This window comes from Muntiacus reevesi, chromosome 6 (assembly GCF_963930625.1).
Source record: "Muntiacus reevesi chromosome 6, mMunRee1.1, whole genome shotgun sequence".
Lineage (NCBI taxonomy): Eukaryota > Metazoa > Chordata > Mammalia > Artiodactyla > Cervidae > Muntiacus > Muntiacus reevesi.
In genome coordinates this window covers 15,303,798-15,317,614 of record NC_089254.1, presented here as the reverse complement: position 1 = coordinate 15,317,614, position 13,817 = coordinate 15,303,798, and the positions used below count along the sequence as shown (strand labels likewise).

Below are 13,817 nucleotides of genomic sequence, written 5' to 3'. Positions count from 1 at the left end.
TATTCATGTTCATGTATAACTTCTTAGGATATTAATTCTGCTAAATGTCAGTAGAACATTTTATGTAGCAATGAGAAATTACACTATTCAGTAATATATTTTTACAACCTCAGATGAACCTCAATCTTGTGTAACTGACTTCCTAAAAAGTTTGTGTAAATAACACTTTGGTAAATTGAATAATTTTACTTGCACATAATTGGATATTCTCTTAAGTAAATAACCACCCCAAAATCTGCTCTATACTTTAAAATTTTTTACATTATAATAAAGCACAAATTAATATGTAATTCACATTCTCCTACTTGGAGCTTACTGTAATCATAATCTTTATGACAGATCTGAAAACATTTAAATTTTTAATTGAATATGTCCACAGTTTTTGGCATGATGGTTTTTTAAGTTTCTCCAAGTAGAACAGCTTCAGAAGCTGATTTCATGTTAATTCCACAAGGCTATGCCAAACTTGAGCAGAATATTTTAATATGTCTAGGCAGCAAATACAGTCTAGACCTAGATATATTAGAGAAGCCACAAGATGATGCTCTCCTAAGCTTCATCTAGTAAAGGAAAAACACATATAATTAAGTATTCAGTATTCAAAAAAGAATACCAAAAAGCTCAACCTAACCTTGAAAGAGAAGCATAGGAACATGATAATTCATATCTGAAGTTCAAAGCTCAGAGAAAACAGTGGGTCATATTCTTGGCAGATTTTAAATGACCTGAGTTTTTTGAGAAATATAAATGTGAACGCCCCAACTGCACCTAGAATATGTATTCTTTAAGGGTTAAACAGAGCTCTTCAGACATAGTAGAGACTCAATAAATATTTATTGTGTGAAAGAGAGAGAAAACCCACTAGTTTTACCCATCAACATACTATCAACAGCTACTGTAATACCTGAAAATAAAAATTTCTTGAATGAACAGTTATCACTGAAATTAAAGCTGTATTCATCCTTTTTGTATTTTAACCAAAAAGACAAAGAGTAAACAAATGTGATCAACTGACCAGGTGTTTTTCAATAATAAGTCACTTAGATATGTAAAGGATGACCAGAATTTTAAAATAAGGTTTTTTTTAAGCTCTCTGATCAAAATATTGCTGCATATTTTAGCTTTTCCCCAAAAACATTATTTCTGAGCACAGTCTATCTCCCTAATTTTACAACACTAATGAAACTGCATTTAGCAGTATTTGCTAATCCCTGCTTAGTAAGTATTAGACACTTAAATGAAATAACCTGACTTTAAACAGGAAAAGGACAGTTGATTCTTTTCAGAGTACCTTCAAAAACCCTTTAGTAGAAAGAAAATGACAGTCAGAGAAAACTCAAAACTATCATAATTTGTTTACAGATTATCAGCTAATATAGAGAAAAATCTCTATTTTACTATGATCTTTTGTACACGTTTATGGAAAGATCATTTCACAGGTTACATGAGCAAAGCCAACAGTTTTTAAAGGTAACTAAGCAACTGAGCTCTGTTAAGTTTTTTTATTATTTTCTCAGATTCAAAGATTACTTCACTAATCCAACTTATAAACTGATGCATTTAACTAGAAAACTAATTACAGAAGAAATGTCATGAGAAACTTCATCACCTAGACTCTATGAAACACTTTCAGTATCAGAACAACAATAAAAACGCCATGTCTCATGTTACTTATGAAAGGATCCATATTCCACACTATCAAAGAGTGCATACAGTAAGCACAAGTGACCCTGAAAAATGTCACAACATCCGGAAAGAAGCTGTTAAACCGGAGACTGAAATATCTTTCTACATCACATCGGCAAACCGAGGAAAAGGAAAAGAGCCCAAGCAGGCATCAACTGAGAAGACAGTACACCTTACTTTGCCATGAGAATGAAATATACTAGTTTGAATGCTGCTGAGCTGTCAAAGAATGGTGCAAGTTAAAATCAGTGTTATGCTTGAATGGAACCTTATGATGCTTTATTACAAATGCAAAGGTTACATTATCAAATATGAAAATACAAAAGACTCATTCTACCCAGATTTTGAGATTTCACATGAAATCTAAATTCTGTCTTAAAGTATATTTTACAGACCAAGGGAAAGGCCTACTAATGACATAATAAAGCTCTGAAGTGCTATGGCATTCTTATATACATATCTGAGGCCTGAATCACTGGGAATACTTGCAGCTATTTTAAGTTCTGTGGACCCTAGAGTTTAGTCCCATTTAGCTTTCTCTTCACCCAACCCCCCTGCCAAAACTATTTTTGGCCTTTCTATGTCTTAACTATATAAGCAATGGGATTACCCATTGTGCATGTTTTCCTCTCCCATAACTAGCTGGGTTCCAAAAGCAACTCCCAGCTAACCTGAAGTCAGGACTTCAGAGTTACACGGCCCTGTGGGCCTCCTGTGCATGCCACCTGACCTGGAGCAAATAACTTAACCTCCCAAGAGAGAAGCGAGATTATAAAAGTTATCTGTGAAGAGAGATTGTAAAAGTATTATAAAAGTATTCTACACTGAGTTCTGGTTAAGACTAGTTGCTCAATACGTAACTAATTTTACGAAGAATCATCTAGTTTATACAATGCTATAGCAATGGAAACAGTATGGTACTGGCATACAAACAGACACATAAACCAATGGAACAGAGGGCCCAGATAAATAAATCCACACCTATTTGTTGTTGTTCAGTCATTAAGTCCTGTCCAGCTCTTTGTAACCCCATGAACTGCAGCACGCCAGGCTTCCCTGTCCTTCACCATCTCCCGGAGCGTGCTCAAACTCATGTCCATTGGGTCAGTGATGCCCTCCAACCATCTCATCCTTTGTCACCTCCTTCTCCTTATGCCCTCAACCTTTCCTAGCATCAGGGTCTTTTCCCATGAACTGGCTCTTCACATCAGACCAATGACACAGAGGGCCCAGATATAAAAATCCATGCATATATGGTCAACTAATCTTTGACAGAGGTACCAAGAATAAAAATGAGAAAAGGGTAGTCTCTCTATACATGGTCCTAGGAAAATTGGATATCCACGTGCAAAAGAGGGAAACTGAACCTTATCTTATACCATGCACAAAATTAACTTGAAATGGATTAAAGACTTAAATATAAGACCTGGAACTGTCAAACTCCTAGAAGAAAACATAGGGAAAAAGCTCAGTCTTGGCAATGACATTTTGGATATAATACCAAAAGCACAAGCAATGAAAGCAAAAATAAACAAGCAACTACAAAGCTTCTGCACAGCAAAGGAAACAATTAACAAAACGAAAAGACAAGTTATGGCAGAGAAGAAAATACCTGCAAACCATACATCTGATAAGGGCCTAGTATTTTGGATATATACATTTGCTATATCCAAATATATATATGGAATTCATGTAGCTCAATAGCAGAAAACACAAATGAGCTCATTAAATAATAGACAAAGGAGCTAAGTAGACATTTTCCAAAGATGACATATAAACAGCTAATGAGGGTACATGAAAAGGTGCTCAGACATCACTAACCAGACACACGCAAATTAAAACCACAATGAGACACCATCTCACACGTGGTAGAATGGCTACTGTCAAAAGACAAGAAAATAACACATGTTGGTGAGGATGTGGAGAAAAGAGAACCCTTGTATACCATTGGTGAGAATGTAAATTGGTGGGAATGGGAAACAGTATGAAGGTTCCTCAAAAACTTAAAAATAGAACTAACATATAATCTAGCAATCTCACTTCTGAGTATATACTTATAGGAAACAATATCAGTATCTTGAAAAGATACCCGCACTCCCATATTCAATGAAGCATTATCTACAATAACTAAGATATGGAGAACCTATGTGCTCACTCATGGGGGAATAGATAAATATATACATATATGTATGTGTATACACACACACACACATACACACAATGGAATATTATACAGTCTTTTAAAAAGGAAATCCTGCCATTAGCAACAACATAGATGAACTTGGAGGATATTTTTCTAAGTGAAATAAGCCAGACACAGAAAAACAAATACACAGGAAAAAAAATAATGATGATCTCACTTATGTGCGTAATCTTAAAAAGTAATTCACCGAAGGAGAGAATAGAATAGAATGACGGACTGGCAGGTGGGGAAAGGTGCTGGAAGGGCACAAACTTTAAGTTGTAAGACAGGTAAGTTCTGGGAACCTAATGGACAGATGGTGACTGTAGTCAGTAACTGTATTGTATACTTGGAATTTGCTAAGAATAGATCTCAAGTGTTCTCCTCCCACATCGAAAAATAAAAGGTAGCTATGTGAGGTAATGGATATATCTTGATTACGGTAATCACTTCACTTTGTAAATGTATACCAAATTATCACACTGTATACCTTAAAACATATACAAGTTTGTCAGCTATACCTCAGTAAAACTAGTTTTAAAAATTCAAAAGAATCATCTAGTTTAATAAACTTACTTTTCCTTCCATAGGAGACTCTTTTCCTTACCCAACTGAACTCTTAAAAAGCCCACCCATCTCATTTTAAAGATAGAGAAAATAAGATGAAGATTTAGGGACTTATAAGTCAAATGTCAGAAGTGGATAAAATAACCCAAGTCTCTTGACTTCAAATACTAGTTATTTTTCAACATACCTTTTTGTTTCTAAGGTTCTTTTATGGAACCATTTGGAAAATAATTTTTTGGTCTTTAACTTGATAAGAGAAAAAAGCCAGGTTATTCTATAAAGGAATAAATGTGGCCACACACTGTTTCATTCTACATTTATCAGAAAAAAAGGCACTTCCCAAAGCAAGTTTATAGAATCAGTAATAGGCCCTGCTCATTCAATCTTATATTCAATAGTATCTATAGCAATCATTTTACTAGGAATATCATAGGTATTAACAAAACTAATTAAGCCACAAAGAGTTCATTGAGGTTTTGTTTGTTCTGCTTAAGAAAACAATTGTATAATGATTTTAGAAAGCATCTGTTTCACCAAATAGTTAATATTTTAGTAATCTAAAAGTTAGCTATGTGAACTATTAGCAGAAGTTCTCCCTGTGGCCATACTGGCTAAATAAGGGGCTATTACTGTCAGCAGGAGATAGATACTTGATCTTCAGTGACACTAGGCAGCAAGCTGTAGCAGTTTTTGCATTCTTGTTATGAAACACATCCAGAAGTTTAGTGAGTTTCTTAATTCTAGTATCTTGGAAGACAATTTTGGACACCAGTCTTCCCACACAATAATGAGTCTCACAAGTTTAACTCATCCTTATTTTTGGTGAGCCATCATTAAAGTGCACCATAGTGGCATTTCATTAAGTTACAAACATGCAGAGTTCAAACCCACAAATTGCAGGGATAATTATTAGCTTCTTAGGGGTGAGGGGCTAAATTAATCCAGCACCAGTTGCTGGGACTATCACCTGAGACCAGAATCTCTGCTTAGTGATTCCTGAAACATTTACCAGTTTATCACCACATATAACTAACTTTTAATAATCATGGGGGAAAATACGTGTCACTACACACACCGTCACTTACACCCTCCTTCTCTCACACATACAATCGTGCTCACACACACATTCTCAGGCTTTTATGTGACAACAGAGAGATATGACCATCCAACCATATTCTATTGCAGTTACACTCACTAACCTAGGCCTTACATTTTTAGACATTCTGAAAATGTCAAAACATACTCCAGCAGTGTTAACAGTGCTGCGGAAGCAACAGAAAACCTATTCATTAGTAATTTTTACAGCTCAGAAATCACAGCTGATGACCAGTATCAGAGTCTCCTTTCAATTAGGTGCAACAGGATAATCCTGTAGAGTGAACAGCATATCTAAAATCAAAAGACAGATTTCAAATTCACTTTCTTGATGAATGAAAGTATATATTGCCTTAAGCACTCACATATTTTCTTCCTTTCTACCTACATCTTTAGAGATACAACATAATATTGGAGAGGTTATTGAGGTATCTGGGGCTTCCCGGGTAGCTCAGTGGCAAAGAATCCGCCTGCAATGCAGGAGACCCCAGAGATGTGGGTTCAATCCTTGGGTTGGGAAGATCCCGGAGGAGGAAATGGCAACCCACTCCAGTATTCTTGCCTCGGAAATCCCATGGACAGAGGAGCCTGGAGGGCCACAATCCATGGGGTCACGAAGAGCCAGACACGACTGAGCAACTACGCATGCAAGACTGAGGTAGCCGTGAACCAGCCTCGTCCTGCCAGCTGCCACAGTAACATTTACCTGCGGTAAACACCACTGCTTAAAGGTATCTGCCTACAAAAAGGAAATACTAGAAAAATGGTTTTTCCACAATTTGTTCATAGTTAAGAATAATCCTATTTTCTTCAGAATTACTATAAATCCATTATATATATATATATATATATATATATGTTTTTTTTTTTTTTTTTTGCAGAATAAGCACCCAGCTTGTTCTTCTAGAACAAGCCGGGTGAGTGGTGAAGTTGCAGTCGGTCCCAGGGAGGCAGAGGAGGGGCAGACAGGGGAGCAAGGCGACTCTGGCTCCTCCATCAGCTTCTCAGGTTTTTGACATCATGGATGAGAGTGTGCCCTCTGTCTTCTACTTACTTTAAGCAAGCCCAGTTAGAGACAATTATGAGATAAGCTCGACTTCTTGTTAAAAAAGAATACAGGACAGAAACAGCACCAGTGATTTGGTCTCCTAGACATTTAATAAGAGAACAAAATTATATATTAAAGACAAAAAACAGCAGCAGCAGGCACAAACCCCAGACAGGTGCTACGGAAAATCCTATCAGGGTGATGTCTGGGGATTTAAACTCTGGAGAAAAGACTAAACTAAAATTAAGAATAACAAAGTCATCAGTAGACACGTCTTGGCAGATTATTAGCTACATGAAAGCTTTGATAAAATGGACTTTTAGCAATGTTTTAAATTTCAGATTTAAGAAAAATCCTCTCCTACTAGCCATTCGTTGAACATTGTCCTTTATTTCTATTGTTATTCACTGCCATGGAGCCCAATTACTCCTTTATTTTCTTCTTCACATTTAGTCTGCATTAGCACAAATAAAAATCACAATACCATTACCCTTCAACATTTCCCCAATGTATAAATCCTAATTTGCATTAAATCCTTGAGGAAACATACAGTGTGGTGAGTGAAATGTCCTTCTGTAAAAAGTAAATAATGAAGTAATTTTTAGCTAAATATATGTATACACAACTTTACATACAGTTAAACTGATCAAGGCGCATTTATAACACTAGGTGTATACAATATTCAATATGCTTAGAATAATAGTTATTTGAGAGGAATATAATCTTTGAGCATGAAAATGTTTAAGAATAAAAAACTTCTATAAATTCACTTGTATCCATTTTGCTATTGACCCACTGATGTAGAAGTTTTATGTACCATAATTAATGGGAAAAATTAATGAATGCTGCTGATACTTAGTGTAGTTCTCAAAAGCCGAAAATCTTCCCCCAAAATCAGTATTTGAGAGCTATCTCTTTAGGGAAAAAAGTCAAAGTTTTAACTGTCAATATATTTTTTAGTCTAGTATAAGAAAGTTTTCAAACAAGTAACTCTAAGCACTCTAGGAAAACATTTTAAAAGTGGGGGGCACAGGAGTGGGGGACCATAATTTTCAAGAATATTAGCCTGAGAAGTAACTTTATAATAAGAGAATGTCTGAATATCTTTAAAATGGGGGGAAATGTAATTAAAAATGCTGGAATTCTACAAACTGAGTACAGCACTAAAAATGACTCAAGAGAGGAAATTTAATGAAAAGATAAAAACTGAAAGCAAACTGAGTGATTAAAACACACACACACACACACTGAAGGCAGTCATTCGGGATTATATGTTGGTTGGCTGTGTATATCTTTTAAATAGAATAACTTCTTAACATATAAAACAATAAAGCTCTCAAGACACTTATGAAAAATTCTTAGCAAACTTCACTCTAGAGTTAATAACCTGTTAGACTATTAGGCCTAAATAAATCTATTATGTTAAATCAGGAATTAACACATGCTGTTTTCCATAGCAGGAAATATATAAAATTATAAGCTCTTCCATGTTTTTGTTATTAGGTTTGGTACCCTTAAAAATAAGTGGTATTCTACATCCAGAGTGCTCTAACGCAATTGTCTTTATATCTTTTAGAATTTATAATTCATCTCAATGCTCAATCCTTACAGAAAACCACAAAAGAACGTGCAACTGCTACTTACTGCCTTGAACAGTAAAACTGTATTTGTTCTGTTTTCGAGCCCATAGGTTTTGCTTTATGACGTTTTCAGAATGAAGCAAATTAATTCTATTTTCTTTTCACTGTTACACATGATTTCTAAGATCATTAATTTTAACACTAACATCCTGTTATATTCTCATTTGAGTTGTTCTATTTATCTCAAAGGTAGACTTACATATTACCATTACAAAAAACAACTATTTGCATAATACTTTATGATTTTACATCTATTACAAACACATCACAGGGAGCCTGAGGATGCATTCAGCAGCTTGTCATTCACCACTTCAAGACCCTTCAGAACTAAACAAGGGGGAGGGTGACATTTTGCTAATGGCAGAAGTAAAGAATATAAATAACAAACTTTGAAGTTTTAAAAATGCAAAATAAAATTTTTAAAAATGCAAACAAAAATACGATCCATATGCACAAACAAGATAGTTTCAATTTATAAAACTCGATGATCTCTGTAGAGAGCAAGGTGTTTGGAGATTTATGTATCTTCTATTATCATAGCCATTTAAATTATCTAAAACTTTGCTACAAAACAAAGAAAATTAACATCTTCTTGCTAAACTTTATAAATTCTATCATATTAAAATTGTACCTATTTACATAATTCAGCTTTTTCTCAGCCTTGTGAAATAATCTGATTATTATTTATTACTCTAGACTTAACCCTATAAATGCAAATCAAGAATGTTTCAGAGGGAGATAATAATGATCTAACATGTTTACAAATCATGTTGTTTCATAACTTCTTGGTAAAACAACTACAAAGAAAACTGTTTACAGCTTCTGTATTTTCTTCCATAACCACCAGTCCAGAAAAAAAAAAATACCAAATGCTGTTATGTCACCTCTAGTCCAAATGCTCATAGCACTTGAAGCTTTTTGTAAACAATATGCCTCTATACTAAATACCTATCCCTGAGCCACTAGCTACCTAATTTAACATTTTAAATGTAGTTTTAAATGCAACATAATACACACACACACACACACACACACACACACACACACACACAGGAGTGTGCAGAAAGGGAAGGAGGTGGAAAGCAAGAAAGGGAGCATGCTGTTGTTTTCCATTCATGCAGTATAGTGATGTCAGTGTCTGCAGCGGCAGCAGCAGCGGGAGGAGCCTTGACCTGTGGAGGCTAAAATCCACTGAAGTCAGAACCATGCAGAATTCAAAAGAAACTGAGTAGATAATCGTTTGAAAAAATTGTTCCACTGTTCATAGTATGAATTTTAAATAGCAAAGTAAACAGCAAAGATGAGCTCTATAGTTTTAACTTGAGTAGAGAGGAGCAAGGCGGGATGTGGAGACGTAACATAAAGGTAATACCATCAGGGAACTGGGGGCAGAAGAGCCTACATTCCAAATCACTTCAATGTAAGAAAATGACAAACACTTGATGTTAAAAACAACAGAAAGGCCTCTTCTGGTCCCTGTACAAGCTCTCTGATGATGCAAATCTGTCTCCTGCACAACCAGACTTAAGAGAAGTGTTTTCATCATGATTGTGTTAAAATTGCATTAAACTCAAGATGTGCCGTACTACAACAAAGAGGACAGGTTAAGTCTGGCCACACATTTTATTATAACTACTTGATGATGGACCTTGTAATTCCTAAGCAATTAAGACCTTTGAAAGATGCAGAAAAAGCAAGTTGTATATTGTAAGATGTTAGTGGTTATCAGCAAAAGGGGAGGAGGTACTAGATGGCCATCATATTATTGCAGCAATTGCTGAAACTACTCTTACTATGTCCACAAAACCCTCTGGACAGAATCTTTCTGCAGGGTTTATTCTATGACTCTCATATTAGTCCTTAAAAGAAAGACCCCAAACCCAATGGCTGTACTGTTGAAACTAAATCACTCAAAAATGTATGTAACTGCCGCCTTCTTTTCATTCTGTTACCTTTCATTTCATACCGTTCTAGAAAATGAGCAAGGGAGTCGCATATGGCATTAATCTGTTAGAAAATGGTGGCCTTTTCTATGAAATACAGCCAAAGATGTGTGTTCAGTTGTGGTCATTATGAGGGCGATCACGTTGTTTTCATTCATTCATTCAGGATTTGCTGGAGGATGTCAGCTTCTGCAGCTGGCTTGACCTGGGGGAGGAGTAGGGGAGCAAATTCCTTCTGGTGCATACAGATTACAGGATGTGTTTCTTGGTGCTCCCGTACACATACCACTGCACTACATCCTACCCTGGCTTCACCATCAAGTGGTCTGAAAACAAGGGCCTTAGCAACATGCAAATCACGGGTCTGAAATATTAAAACAAAAACACCCAAACTGCAGTCTATCTTAACACAATCACTTTCTCCAGGTCTAAGACCCTCATCGAAAAAACTCCATTAAAAAAATTCCACATACCTTACAAAACACCATACAGAGCTCCACAATGTTTTCCTCCCAAGCAGAGATTTTTCCACTGTTACCGGTATGATAGGTTCTCTCCACAATGCAGAAGCAGCAGCAGCAGCATCTGTATCCCTAACCCGGCATCTAATCACATGAGCTACTACCCCCTCTCCCTTATGAGCTTTACATCCCTGTTTTGGCTTATCTCCCTCTTCTCCCCCAGGACTCAACTAGATCATGCACTATGATGTCCCTAGAGATAAACCAAACCACACCAAAACACAAAACATTAAGGGAAGCCGACAGCATCCACCAGGTCTCCACTGCCTTTGACAACTAACAGAAAAGAAACTCGAGATCCTTTAACAGCTCAACTGAACTGTTAAGTGTACTTACAAATGGAAGGGAAAAAGTGAGCACACTCCACAAATAGGTCCTTAGAAATTTACCATGCAAGTCTTGAGTTGGGCATAAACTGTTCTCAGTGCAGTACTGAGTATTGCCCGGATGCATATGACTATATAAAGTAGAGAAAAGAAGACCAAAAAAAAAAAAAAAACCCCAAACACTATACACTTCAATTGCACATCCAAAACTGTCCCCTCTACACACCCAACAGGATATCCTTACATCATAACCAGTGCCTCCACCCCTCCAAAAAAGAAAAAAATTACCCCGGTAGGCACAGACACATTATGGGAACTTTGTAGGAAAGCACAAAGAGGCTGTAGAGATTACAACCACCACCTTATCTGCTGCCCGAGTTGGTGCGCGTGTTTTTTTTAAGTGTTTCGCCCAGCTCCTCCTTCCCCCACTACAAACAGCAAACACAGGAGTGAGCTAATCAGCTCTTAAACTGAAAAACCTTTCGAGGCAGGCGTGTGATGGTAGATAAAAGCTGAAGGGGCGGCAGAAGGGTCAAATAAAAGTTGCTCTGCAGTCCGCTCCTCCGAGCCCCGCAGCGACCGCAGGGGGGTGAGGTTCCCAAAGCCACTTTCACACCTTCGATAACGCACTAGCAAAGAGAAGCCCGGAGAGGCTGAAGTTTCCACCGAGGGCACCGTCGGGGAAGGGAGACGCAGCCCGGGAGGACGGAAGGGTTGGGCTCGCTACCTCTGCAGACGGGCGAGCCGGGGCTCCGTCGCTCAGGTGAGTTGCTCCTCCGGTGGCTCTCGGGGGACCGTCTCGAGCGGCCCTTGGCCCGCGGCGCCTGCTCGGTTGGGGCCGCGGCCGGCGGCGGCGTCGGGCTGGGCGGGCTGGGGCCGCGGGCCGCACCGGGCCCCGGGAGGCTGCCCAGCGAGGCGGCGGCGGCGGCGGCGGGCGGGCGCGTGGGACTGTGCTGGCTGCCCCGCAGGAGTTGGTAGGGCACCGTGGCGCGGATGGGCTGCAGCAGCCGGCCGGCTCCCGCAGCTGGGGCGCAGCCCACACCGCCGCCGCCGCCGCCTGCACCGTTCCCGCTGCCGGTGGCTGGGGCGGCGGGCGGGGAACCCGCGGCGCTGCGCCGCATCCTCTGCGGCGGGGGATGAGGGGTCTGAGAGGAACTGGAAGAGGAGGCGGCAGTGGACATGGTGGCTCCGCGGGCCCGGGACGACGCCGGCCGACACCGAGGCGCGGAGCGGGAGGCGCGCGAGCGTGTGGGAGCCGGCGCGATAGTGCGTGCGAGTGTGTAAGGGGGAGGGGCGGGGGGATCGGGGAGGGGGAGGAGTCTCCCGGCTCCCCCTTCCCAACGCGCACCCCCGCCGCCTCGGCGAGGGGGGGAGGGGAAAGCTGCGAAAACAAACGTCCAACGGCCCCAACCGCCCGGCCGGGCTCGCTGTGGCGGTCACGGCCGGGGCCGCAAGGAGCCCGAAGCCGCCGCCGCCGCCGCCGCCCCGGGCATCGCGCTGACAGGGGAGAGGGGCAACCGGCCGGATCACGCCGACTCGCGGGGCTGCACGCGCGGGAGAGACCGGTAGCTGCAGAGGGCCTGGACCCCTGCTTCTGGGGACCCGGGTAGGGGGAAAGGGGCCTCGAGGTGCCCGACTCTCCGCGGAGCCGCGCCACCGCAAACGCCGCCGCCGCTGCTTCTGCCCGCTCCTCACTCCAAATGGCAACTAACCCCCTAGCCCGTACCCCGCCCCCGGCACCGCCTCCCGGCGCTCGGGACCGGCAGCTGCCGCAACGAGCATTCCCATTGGCTCCGTCCTTCTCCACCAGCGCTCTCGTGATTGGTTTCAGTGTAGGAGTGAAAGGAGCAACTGCCAATGAAAGTGGGTGTCCTACTCTGGAGGCGGGACATGAAGGGGTGCAAGAGGGAGGAGGGGGCTGTGCGCGCAAGGAGGGGCGTGAGAGTTGACAGCCTTTGAGGTGAGAGGGGGACTTTGATTGGGCTGCCTTGGGAGAGTGGGTCCCTACGTGTCCTGCCCCAACACCCACAGACACGCGTACACCCGAGGAAGCAGGTTACGAGGGCTCCACCATCCCGGGCCGATTGTACAATATGAGACAGAGGATACATCAGACAAACTTGACTTTGCAAGTACACCTGTTCTGATAGTGGGATGTTTTAGAAGAATCCATCCCTTTCTCTCTAACTTTAGTAATCCGAGGTTTTGTGGCGAGCAGACTAATTAAAAGAACTTCGGGCCATCAGAAGAAACGTGTGGAAGTTGGATTGAACACTGAGTGGATACTTTTACAGTTAACCTATGGAGTGAAAAGAGTTAGTCAAATCTTTTGTTCTAAGATAATAACTCGGAATTGCAAGAGTTAATAAGGAATTAAGTACATTAATGGAGGGCAGGCACCCTGTTGTCTTTCCCAGAAGTAGATGCCCTCTTGGGAGAAATAAGTACCAGACTTGATGTAGCAATACATTTCTGTGGTAAATTTCGTTTTTATTCTGCAGTTAATCTGAAGGGATACAAAGATTTTATATGACTACCAGGAACCTAAGTTTACCCCAAAATGTTCCTGCTTAAACCTTAAGCAGGAACAATTGATTGATGGGTCTACATCAGATAACCTCCCTTAGTTTCCATGAGATAAGAAAAGCATGACTGGCAGGTCAGATTGGTCTACTCTTGGTGTCTACCCACAGTGACAAGCTTCCTCTGATTTTAGGCACTAAATGCAGGGATCAGTTTCACTTAGAGGGGCCATCCTTCTCAGCTTCCTTGTGTCCTCAGAAAAGAAAGCATACCCAGTTCTGTTAAA

At 40.5% G+C, this 13,817-nt stretch overlaps 1 protein-coding gene across 1 annotated transcript in view; it reads right to left on the bottom strand.

Moving 5' to 3' along the window:
* GLCCI1 (glucocorticoid induced 1) overlaps window positions 1-12,288 on the bottom strand; it is a 112,622-nt gene extending 100,334 nt beyond the window's left edge. Inside the window, exon 1 of the mRNA XM_065939071.1 lies at window positions 11,736-12,288. Coding sequence (XP_065795143.1) covers window positions 11,736-12,189 — 454 coding nt within the window. The 5' untranslated portion in view covers window positions 12,190-12,288. The remainder of the gene's footprint in view (window positions 1-11,735) is intronic.
* Window positions 12,289-13,817: the final 1,529 nt, after the last annotated feature.